Source organism: Peromyscus maniculatus, chromosome 22 (genome assembly GCF_049852395.1).
Source record: "Peromyscus maniculatus bairdii isolate BWxNUB_F1_BW_parent chromosome 22, HU_Pman_BW_mat_3.1, whole genome shotgun sequence".
Taxonomy (NCBI): Eukaryota; Metazoa; Chordata; class Mammalia; order Rodentia; family Cricetidae; genus Peromyscus; species Peromyscus maniculatus.
The window spans coordinates 13,726,624-13,739,262 of record NC_134873.1 but is presented as its reverse complement, the minus strand read 5'-3'; the positions used below and the strand labels follow the sequence as shown (position 1 = coordinate 13,739,262).

General features: G+C 36.5%; 1 protein-coding gene across 1 annotated transcript in view; it reads left to right on the top strand.

Moving 5' to 3' along the window:
- The window catches only part of LOC102922927 (vomeronasal type-2 receptor 116-like), a 181,590-nt gene extending 172,872 nt beyond the window's left edge, over nucleotides 1–8,718 (top strand). Inside the window, exon 10 of the mRNA XM_076559458.1 lies at nucleotides 7,814–8,718. Coding sequence (XP_076415573.1) covers nucleotides 7,814–8,718 — 905 coding nt within the window. The remainder of the gene's footprint in view (nucleotides 1–7,813) is intronic.
- The last annotated feature ends 3,921 nt before the right edge of the window (nucleotides 8,719–12,639 follow it).

The following is a 12,639-nucleotide window of genomic DNA, read 5'->3' as shown; positions in this document are numbered from 1 at the left end:
TATCCTTTTGTAGTCTTATTGCTCTAGCTAGATCTTCAAGTACTATATTGAACAAATATGGTGAGAGCAGACAGCCTTGTCTTGTTCCTGATTTTAGTGGAATCACTTTGAGTTTCTCTCTATTTAATTTGATGTTGGCTTTTGACTGGCCGTAAATTGCTTTTATTATGTTTAGGTATGTTCATTGTATTCTTTTTTCTTTCTAAGACCTTTATCATGAAGGGGTGTTGGATTTTGTCAAAGGCCTTTTTGGCATCTAATGAAATGACCATGTGCTTTTCTTTTTTTTTCTTTCAGGTTGTTTATATCGTTTATTACATTGACAGATTTTTGTATGTTAAACCTTCCTTGAATCTCTGGGATGAAACATGCTTGATCATGGTGTGTAGATGTAACAGTCTTATTAAATAAGAAACACAGAGTCAAATGCATTGTTAAGAGCCCAAGAAGTCAGAGTAGTAGCTAATAGCTGAGACTAAAACTGCCTCCTTATCACTGTTGCCGCTGCCATCCTTCCCCTTAGAAAGTGACCTACTTCCTATGTGTTTGTCTTTTTATTGACTTTCTGTTCTGCCTTCTCATTGGTTGTAAACCCAACCACATGACCTCATTCATCATCACTGCCTGTCTACACAGACATCTGGGTCTCTATAGTCAGTATTGATGGTAAAGGCTTGTCTTTCAGCTGGCTATGTCCTTGAACACACAGACTATACCTGCCATGGGATCGGATTAAAGGCGTGTGCCACCACTTCTGCTATGGCTTGATATTAGCTCTGGTCCCCAGGCAACTTTATTTATTAACACACAAATAAAATCACATTTCAGCACAAATGAAATATCACCATAATGGTGGGTAATTTTTTTGATGTGTTCTTGGAGTCGGTTTGCCAATGTTTTATTGAGTATTTTTGCATCCATGTTCATGAGGAAGATTGGTCTGTAATTCTCTTTCTTTGTTGCATCTTTGTGTTGCTTGGGAATCAGAGTAACTGTAGCCTCAGAAAAAAGTTTGGTAATGTTCTTTCTGTTTCTGTTGTGTGGAACAATTTGAGGAGTATTGGTATTAACTCTTCTTTGAAGATAATATAGAATTCTGCATTGATACCATCTGGTCCTGGGCTCTTTTTGGTTGGGAGACTTTTAATGACTGTTTCTAATTCCTTAGGGTTTATTGGTCACTTTAAATTGTTTCTTTGGTCATGGTTTAATTTTGGTATGTGGTACATATCCAGAAAATTGTCCATTTCTTTTATATTTTCCAATTTTGTGGAGTACAGTTTTTTGAAGTATGACCTGATGATATTCTGAATTTTCTCATTGTCTCTTGTTTTGTCTCCCTTCTCATTTCTGATTTTGTTAATACGGATGCTCTCTCTCTGCCCTTTGGTTAATTTGGATAAGAGCTTGTATATCTTGTTGATTTTCTCAAAGAACCAACTATTTGTTTCATTGATTCCTTGTATTATTCCCTTTGTTTCTATTTTATTGATTTCAGCTCTCAATTTGATTATTTCCTGGCATCTATTCCTCCTGGATGAGTTTGATTCTTTTTGTTCTAGAGATTTTAGGTGTGTCATTAAGTCACTAATATGGGATTTCTCCACCTTCTTCATGTGGGCATTTAGTGCTATGAATTTTCCTCTTAGCACTGCTTTCACAGTGTCCCATAAGTTTGGGTATGTAGTACATTCATTATCATTGAATTCTAGGAAGTCTTTAATTTCTTTCTTTATTTCTTTACCCATTGGTGATTCAGTAGAGCATTATTTAGTTTCCATGAGATTGTAGACCTTCTGTAATTTTTGTTGTTGTTGAAATCTAATTTTTCCCATGATGGTCCAATAGAATACAGGAGGTTATTCTAATTTTTTGTATGCACTGAGAATTGCTTTGTTACAGATTGTGTGGTTGACTTTAGAGAACATTCCATGGCATTCTGAGAAGAAGATATATTCTTTTTTTTAGGACAGACTGTTCTGTAGAATATCTATTCAGGGCATTTGAGTCATAATATCTGTTAAGTCCCTTATGTCTATGTTAAAATTTAAGCTTGCAGATCTGTCCAGTGGCAAGAGTGGGGTGTTGAAATCTTGCACTATTAATGTGTGGGGTTTGGTGTGTGATTTAAGATTTAGTAATGATTCTTTGACATATTTGAATGCCCTTATATTTGGGGCATGAATGTTCATAATTGAAACTTCATCTTGGTCGCTCATTCCTGTGATGAAGATGTAATGTGATATTTGATCTCCTTTTATTGATTTCAGTTTGAAGTCTATTTTGTTAGATATTAGGGTACCTACACCAGCTTGATTTTTATGTCCATTTGATTAGAAAGTTTTTTCTGAGCCTTTTACTCTGAAGTAGTTTCTGTCTTTGAAGTTGATGTGTGTTTCTTGTATGCAGCAGAAAGTTGGGTCCTGCTTTCTTATCCACTCTGTTAGCCTATGTTTTTTATAGGTGAATTAAGTCCATTGACATTAAAAGATATTAATATCAGTGATTGTTAATTCCTGTTATCTTTTGGTGATGGTTTGTGTGTATTTCTCTTCTTTGAGGTTTACTGCTGTGGGATTATCTATTGCCTGTGTTTTCATGGGTGTATCTGACTTTCTTAGGTTGGAATTTTTCTTCTAGTGCTTTCTATAGGGATGGATTTGTGGATAGCTATTGTTTAAAACTGGTTTTGTCTTGGAATGTTTCGCTCACTCTGTCTGTGGTGATTGAAAGTGTTTCTGGATATATTAGTCTAGACTGGCCTTCATGATCTCTGAGTGTCTTCGTTACATCTGTCCAGGACCTTATGGTTTTCAAAGTCTCCATTGAGTAGTCAGGTGTTATTGTAATGAGCCTGCCTTTAGAAGTCACTTGGCCATTTTTCTTTGCTGCTCCTAATATTATTTCTTTATTGTGTAGGTTTAGTCACTTAATTATTATGTGGCAAGGGGACTTTCTTGGGGGTCTATTCTGTTTGGTGTTCTATAGACTTCTTGTATCTTCATAGGTATTTTGTTCTTTAAGCTGGGAAAGTTTTTCTCTCTGATGTTGTTGAATATATTTTCTGTGCCTTTGAGTTGGTATTCTTCTCCTTCTTCTATCTCTATTATTCTTAGGTTTGGCTTTTCCATCATGCCCTAAATTTCCTAGACATTTTTTGTTATGACTATTTTGGCTTTGGTATTTTCTTTAACTAATGAATCTATTTCCTCTATTGTATCTTCTACACCATAGATTCTCTCTTCCATCCCTTGTATTTTGTTAGTTATGTTTGCATCTGTGTTTCCTGTTCATTTACTCAAAATTTCTGTTTCCAGCATTCACTCTGTTAGTGTCTTCTTCATTGTTTCTGTTTCACTTTTGGGTCTTAAACTGTTTCCTTCACATGCTTAATTGGTTTTACCTGGTTTTCTTGGCTTTCTTTAAGGGATTTATTGATTTCTTCCAATTTTTGTTTGTCTTTCCTCAATTTCTTTAAGGGAATTTTTCACTTGCTCTTTAAAGACCTCTAATATCATCATGAAGTTATTCGTAAAGTGGCTTTCTTCTGCTTCTCCATTGTGACGTTCAGGTCTTGCTGTTGTAGAAGGGCTAGGTTCTGTTGATGCCATGTTGCTCTTTATATTTTTATATGTATTTTTGCACTGCAGTCTACCTATCTCTTTCTCCAATATGTGCAAGAGGTGCCTGTGTCTGAGTGAGCTGCTTTTGGTCCAATCTGTGCTTGTTGTGTCTGTGTCTCAGGGGGGCCCTTTTGGTCCAATCTTACCTCTTGGTCTAATTAGAGCTAGCACATTCTGTATCTCAGGTAGCTGCTCCTTGTCCAATCCAAGCTAGCTGATTCCATGGCTCAGGGAGCCACTCTTGGTCTTATCAGGACTCTTGGTCTAGTCAGAGCTGACAGATTCTGTGTCTCAGGAAGTGCCTCTTGATTTAATGAGAGCTTACAGTTTGTTTTCCATGTCTCAGGAAGTTACTGGAGTCACAGGTGGATGGGTATTGTGGTAGGGTGTGTTTCTTGTAGATTGCAGGGTCATATTGGGGTTTTTGTAGGGGGGCCTTCCTGCAGGAGTTTTCCCTGCTGGCTAGCAGCTGAGGCATAGTTAGGTAGGGGTATGCAGGGACATACTCTGTCCCAGAGCCTGAATCCTAGAGGCAGGACTCTCTGGGTGGGAGAAGCATTACTCACTACGAAAGATGTTTAATGAAAAACAAATACTTTGTAATTTATTCTACAATAAACGTTTGAACCCAGTAGTGCTATCCATATGTCTAATCTTCCTTAACTATTTGTACCAATTGAAATTAAAACAGGATCAGCTAGTCCACATTATTGTCTACCATGCACATAGCTTGTCACTGATGAGGACCAGAGAGAGGTTCAGACTCTTGTTGTTTAATGAAATATATTTAAGACCTTGGAGAATAGCTTTCAGAACAAAGCAATTATTATGAAATGTTTAGAAAGAGTTCAGACCCCAAGAATACACCCAAAGATGTGATAGTGTTCTTCAGCAATCACATCCTACCAAGAGATAAGGAAAGTACTCAGAATATGCATCATCTTGCACAGCATCTAGGTTGGAATGTGTAGTTGGGAACAAAAAGAGACTACCCAGCCTGTCAGTGGTGGCACATGCCTTTAATTCCAGCATTCAGGATGCAGAGCCAGGAGGATCTCTATGAGTTTGAGGCCAGCCTGGTCTACAGAGCAAGATCCAGGACAGGCACCAAAACTACACAGAGAAACCCTGGCTCCAAAAAAAAAAAAAGAACCCACTTAAAAAAAAAGACTACACAAAAGAGAGGGAACTGAGGAAAAACATCCGATTGAACTGCAAATGCATGCAGAAATGCATGTGTGCTCACACTGACATGCAAAAATCACTCACACATAAAATCATATGTACACATGTATGCATACCATATAAATGTAAGAATATATTTAATTTAAATTTATTTTAGTTTAAAATTAATAATGTCCCCTTCATTTCTCCCTTCAGTACCAGCATTAGCCTCACTTGAAACACATTGACATGTCTACTCCATTCTCAAATCAATAGCAAAATGACTAGGGAGGTAGATTAAATCAAATACATTATATGTATGTATGAATTTTAAATACAATGTTGAAAAATATCTATATTTTTATGTTGTAACTTATTCAAAATTAATGATTAGTTTGGATTTTCTTTTTTCTTCTAATACACAAGTGAGTAGTGTCAAGAACAAAAGTAAATGTGAATTTATAGCTATTCATACACCAGACATCATAGGAATAAAACATAATGGAAAATGTAAATGTCCCTTTTTCCCAAATATTTATGTTAATTGTTGATGTTATGAATTTAAAGTGAAGGGCATTTTGTTGCACAAGAGTACAGCTTCTTTAATGAAATATTTCTTTATGCAAACATTATGTACCTGAGATAATTGTCAATTATTGACTCTGTATGAAGATACAGAATAAGGGCACAGGCAAAATGTACATACATAATATACATACAGTTGCCTTTGTGATCTGGACATGCTGTCTTAGTGTTCTATTGCTATGAAGAGACACCATGAACATAAATTTTTTTTGAGAAAAGCATTTAATACTGGCTCACTTAGGCTATCAGAGGTTTAATCCATTATTGTAATTACAATGAGCCCAGTGGCACACAGGCAGGTATGGTTCTGGAGAAGTAGCTGAGTGTTCTCTTTTCAGATATTCAGGCAGAAGGAAGAGAGAGACAGTGGGGCTGCTTGTGTTTTTGAGAAACCAAAGCCCATCCATCGTCAGTGACACACTACCTCCAAAAGTGCCACATATACTCCAACACGAATAAATCACTCAATCCTTTTCAATCATGCCTCTCCATGGTGTACAAGCATAATAATCTACAAGCCTATGGGGGTCATTCTTACCGAAACCACCAAATAACAGTCCCTGGTCCCCCTTGGCTTTTAGGAACATCATAATTTAAAATGCATTTAGTTAAACCTCAAAAGTCCAGAAGTCCAAATTCTGCATCTCCATGTTTGTTCTGTAAAGCACTCTTCAGATCTCCAACACCTTTCTGTTTTGTTGATTGGAACAAACTACTCTCTTTTGGGCTAGTACAACATCCTGTCTGCAGGTATCTTGGCAGGTACCCCATGACTCTGGAATCTCCAACATCTTGTGATCTCCATTGAAATCTGAGCTTTCACCCACTTCACCCAATGGCATCTTTTGGACCCTATGCATAGACACCTTGGACATATACCTGTCCTAGTGGCTTTACTTAATCATGGACAGAGATTCCACATCCATCTTCTTCTATCCTTTGCTCAAAGCCAGAACCATTTGACCAACTCTTCCAATGTTTTCTGCTTACTAGGTTTGGAACTTGGCCCCCTTGTTCAAATACAGTTTTATCCAATTTTTATTTTTGATGTTTCTTTCACTGAAACCTTATGTATTTCATTTCACAAATTGGAAGCTTAGCTCAGTACATTCTTGCCCTGATGTTGCCACTCCCTTTATTTCATTTAGCATCAGGCTTTTCTTTAAACTTTTTATCTCTTTAACCTCTGCAATGACCTCCATTACACTTCCTGGTGCTCCTTTTCTCCTCAAACTATTTGTTTAGTATTTTTCCATGCTCACCTAGCTCTTTTTCATTACAGATTTGAATAAGAGTGAAAACTAATAACGCTACATGGAAGTCAAGACTAGGCTATCATAAAATTTCCTCAATTTTCTTAATTCAGGACTCTTCAATTTGGCTTCAAGCATATTTTTGGACCAGGGCAAAAGGAACCACATTCTTAGTCAATATGTCAAAGTAACAGTCTATGAGCCTTTTACTAATTTTTATGCCTATGAAACTACTTGAGTTTCAGAGGTTCCCACTGTTCAAATATCCCCCAGGGCTGCCTTCAATGCTTCCAATAGTATGGCCCAATAAACCTTATTTAAAACATTCAACTGCTTTTCTAATCCATAGATCCAAAGTCCACATTCTGGCAACAACAAATATTTTTCTCTTAGTGTCTGTTATATTAGAGTGAAGAGACACCATAACCATGAATATATATATATATATGTATATGTATATATATATTTATATGTATGTATACATACATACATATAAAGCATTTAACTGGGGCTTGCTTGCAGTTTTAATCCATTTTCATAATGTCAGGGAACATGTCAGAACAGAGACACACACATTTCCAGAGTAGTAGATGTGTGTTCTACATCCAGATCCTCAGGAGCATGTAGGGAGAGACACTGGGGTTGGCTTGAGATTTGAAAACTGAAAACCCATCCTCAGTGACAAACTTCTCCTAACAAGGTCACACCTACTCCAATAAAAACACATATTTTAGTATTTTCAAATAGGGCCATTCCCTAGTGACCAAGCAATCAAATCTATGATCATATAGGAACACTCTCACTTTAACCACCACACATTCACAGTACACAGATCTGTAGACAATAAATATAATATCTGAGTAATTAACTCATTTAAGCTATTTTTATTACCACTTATAAGACCTAACAAACCAAGTATTTTTCTTATTTTTAAAAGTTTTCATACATATGGAATTTGATAAACAGGAGTAAGAAGCTCCTGTTTATCATGAAGGTGGCAGGTTTCATCACCAAGGATGGATTGCTACAAGGCAGCCTGACCTCACTGCTCCATACAGCAACAAGGAAAAAATTGTTATTGAACACCAAAACAGTTAGTGAGGTATCCTCTGATTAATACAGATACTAAAAGATTAAGAATATAATGATGAAATTTTAGGATAATTTGTTGTTAATTTCCTTCTGCAGATATGGAGCAATGTGTGCACTGTCTGGAGGATCAGTATTCCAACACAGAGCACACACACTGCCTGCAAAGACATGTCTCCTTTCTAGCATATGAAGACCCATTGGGGATGACTCTGGCCTGCATGTCCCTGTGCTTCTCTGCCCTCACAGCTCTTGTCCTTGGTGCTTTTGTGAAGTACAATGACACTCCCATTGTGAAGGCCAATAACCGCATTCTCAGCTACATCCTACTCATCTCCATCACCATATGTTTCCTCTGCTCATTGCTCTTCATTGGGCATCCCCACATAGTCACCTGCATCCTTCAGCAGACCACATTTGGAGTCTTTTTCACAGTGGCTGTGTCTACTGTCTTGGCTAAGACTATTACTGTTGTCTTGGCCTTCAAGCTCACTACTCCAGGAAAAAAGATGAGAGGGATGCTGGTATCAGGGGCACCTAAATTTGTCATTCCCATCTGTACCATGGTCCAATTCATTCTCTGTGGAATATGGCTGGTCACATCCCCTCCATTTATTGACACAGACACACACTCTGAACACGGACAGATCATCATTGTGTGCAACAAAGGCTCAGTCATTGCATTCCATTTTGTGTTGGGATACTTGGGCTCCTTAGCTCTGGGAAGCTTCACTGTGGCCTTTTTGGCCCGGAATCTTCCTGACAGATTCAATGAAGCTAAATTCCTGACCTTCAGCATGCTGGTGTTCTGCAGTGTCTGGGTCACATTCCTTCCTGTCTACCACAGCACCAAGGGGAAGGTCATGGTGGCTGTGGAGGTCTTCTCTATCCTGGCCTCCAGTTCAGGGTTGTTAGGGTGCATCTTTGTCCCAAAATGTTATGTTATTTTGATAAGACCAGATTTAAATTCTCTTCAAAAGTTCAGGGATAGATCATTTTATTGACCCATTCATAGTTTTAAGATTTTAGATTTTACTTAAAACATCTCTGTTCCATTTCCTTGGGGTGACCATCTCTTCCATTTCCAGCTTTCATCATTTTCCCATCCAGTTTGTGAAGCTTTATAATGTCATCTTTGTTTATCTTATATTTTGATTATTGTGGTGAGACTTTACTGTATACATTCTGCTATTGATAGTAGACATATTCTCATAGAAATGTCCCTAATCTTCTGGCTCTCAAGGTATTACTTCCTTCTTCAATGTACTCTGAGCTTCAGGTTGGGACTATTTTGTAGATGGCTTGATTGCTTGGTTCTAAATGTATATGCTGAATGGGAGGAATCATTAATAAATGGAACCCTGTTAGTCTTTATTCCCACATATTTTTTCCTGTGATATCATGCAGAGTACTTTCTAGCAACTTGCACAAGAAACGGATTGGAAAGAGGCAGAAAGACACTAAAACCAGTATGACCTGGAAGACTAGGGTACCTGCTGAGAGACAGTGTCCTCTCTATGACAATGAAGTGGAACCTATCATATCTTAACAAGTTTGTTACCTAAATACAGCCTACACAGTGAAAAATAGACATGCCAAAGATATGGGAGAATTCTCACATTCCACACCTCTTGATGGAGAACTACAGGCAATCAATGGGTGCTGAGAGATGGTAATTCCATCTTCTGTATGGATGAGCTCAAGCTAGAAGCAGTAATTGTGCTCAACAGCTGTTTGTGTCTCTTTTTGTTGGTGTGCACATCTCTCTCTAGGTTTATAAAAATAATGTTAAAGAAAATTTATGAATTTTAGATGCAGGGTAGGGACATTAGATGGGGTAGAGGGAGAAGATGTGGTGGCAATGATGTATATACAATTCTTCTGAATGAAATTCCCATCAAGTAAAAGTAAAAAAATCATATTCCACAAATATATTGTATAAAATGTCCAATGAAATAAAAAATACATATTTCTAAAAGGAAATGCAAATTAAAATTCTGTTAAGACACCATGTCACGCAGAACCCCCCTGCATTGATTGATGGAAAATATGAGTTTTCTAGCTCCCAATTAGACAGTCCTTCTATCTAGATCATAAGCCATGGGGGCACATTCCATGCCACTTCCCAACCCACCACAGCCTCAGAGACTGGTCCACAGCACTTTCTACATGCCACCATACTCTACCACATCAGTGACCACTGGGGACACAGGCACCACCTGCACAGAAGAGTAACCACTTGAACCAAATGCCCCAAATACTCCAATTGTTGGAAGAGTGACCATCAGAACAAAAGGCCCCATCTGCACCAACTGATAGAACAGCAACCACTGGAGTCAGAGGCCCTACCTGCACTGACTGGTGGAAGAGTGACCCCAGGAGCCACAGGCCCCACCTGCTCCAAATGGAGAAAGAGCCCTAGCAAATGTGAGGCATTATCTCCTGAGGACTCAGAAATCCCAGGAGTCACAGGCCCCACCTGTAACAGTTGGAGAATGAGATGGGTAGAGTATAGTATAAGAATACATTCAACAACATAAAGAGCAATATGGCACCACCAGAAATTAGCAGTCCTACAACAGCAAAACCTGAACTTTGTAATACAGATGAAACAGAAGAAAACAACCTTAAAAATAACTTTATGAAAATGATAGGGGCCCTTAAAGAAGAAATGAAAAATTTCCTCAAAGAAATGGAGGAAAATACATACAAAAATGGAAGAAACCAATAAATCCCATAAAGAATGCCAAGAAAGCCAAGAAAAAAAAATCAAATACACGAGGGAAAAGGTTCAAGACTTACAATTTAAAATAGGAGCAATGAAGAAGACATACACTGAAGGAATGCTGGAGATGGAAAATCTGAGTAAACAAGCAGGAACTGTAGAAGCAAGTATTACCAAAGAATACAAGAGATAGAAAAGAGAATTTCAGGCATTGAAGATTCAATAAAAGAAATAAATTCCCCAGTCAAAGAAAATGTTAAATCCGACAAATACTTAACACAAAACATCCAATAAATCCGGGACACCATGAAAAGACCAAACCTGGGAATAATAGGGATAGAAGAAGGAGAAGAATTCTAGCTCAGACCCACTGAAAATATATTCAACAATTCATAGAAAAAAACTTTCCTAACCTAAAGAAGGACATGCATATGAAGGTACAAGAAGCTTACACAATGCCAAATAGACTGGACCAAAAAAATTCCTTTACCCCATAAAAGTCAAAACACTAAAGAAACAGAATAAAGAAAGAATATTAAGAACAGCAAAGGAAAAAGTCAAATTAATATATAATGACAGACCCTTCAGAATTACACCTGACTTCTCAATGGAAATTTGGAAAGCCAGAGGAGTTACATATTTGGCTGCATAGTTCTAAGATGATCCAATTTCCACAGCCACTTATTCTATAGCTTACCTCTATGATTATATGAACTAGCCTGTTTATTCAAGACTTATCAGTTACCACTAACATGTAGCTGAAGATATATGATATTTGTCTTTCTTGTTCTGGCTTACTTCACTCAATATTTTTTCTAACTCTATCCATTTATGTGCAAATTCCATGATTTTATTTTTTAAACAGCTGAATAATATTCCATTGTGTAAATGTACCACATTGTCTTTATCCATTCATTAATTTATGGAGATCTAGTCTGTTTTCAACTTTTTGCTATATGAATAGATTAGCAATGAGCATGGTTAAGCAAGAGTTTCTATAGTAAGATGTAGAATCATTTGGGTGTATAACTAAGATTTCTAATAATTAATCTTGAGGTAGTTCTATTCCCTACTTTATAAGGTATTACCACAAAGATTTACATTGTGTTTGTACAAATTTACTTTCCCATCAGCAATGGATGAGTGTTCATCGTACTCTACATCCTAACCAACATGAGCTATCACTTGTTTTATAGATCATAGCTATTCTGATGGGTGTAAGATGAATTATCAGAGTAGTTTTGATTTGCATTTCCCTGATGGCTAAGGAAAATGAACATTTCTAAACATGTTTCAGACATTTGTGTTTCCTATTTTGAGAGTATTTTGTTTAGATCTGTACACCATTTTAAGTTAGATTTTTTATTTCCTTCATGTTCAGAATTTTGAGTTCTTTATACATATGAAGTCCCCTCAAAAAGGAAAAAAGGCAGAAATCAATGAAACAGAAAGAAAAAGAAATTAAAAGGGGAGTTAATTATCAAAAAAATCAATAGGATTGATATACCTCTAGGCAAAATAACCAAAAGAATGAGGTAACATATTGAAATTAATAAAATCAGAGAAGAAAAGGGAGACAGTTCAACAGACACTGAGGAAAGAAATAAAAGAACTTAGATATTTTAAAATTAAAAGACATTTTTAAAATCTTTAATTCAGCAAACTAGAAAACCTAAATGAAATAGATAAATTTCTTTATACATACAACTTACCAAAGTTAAATCAAGATGAAATGAATTATTTAAAAGGACTCATAAACTTTGGTGACATAGAATCAGTAATTTAAAGTATCTCAACCAAAAACAACTCATAGCAAAGTCAATTCAGTGCAAAATTCTACTAGTCCTTTGTATAAAAATTGATAACAAGATTCCTCAAATTATCACACAAATTAAAGATAAAAGAAACATTTCAAAATTCTTTTTACAAAGAGATTATTACACTGAAATCAAAACCACAAAAGACAACAAAAATAAAATCACAGATCGACATTTATTATGAACACATATACAGAATTTCTCAGCAAAATACTTGCAAATCTAACTTAAGAACACACCAAAATATTTCTCCACTTCATATTATATTAAAAACAATGATTATATAGTTTTAAAAACAATACTGAAAACTAAAAGAGAGAAAAGTAAATTCACATATAAATGCAGGGCCAAAAGTACAATACCCGATTTTTTATGAATCTTTA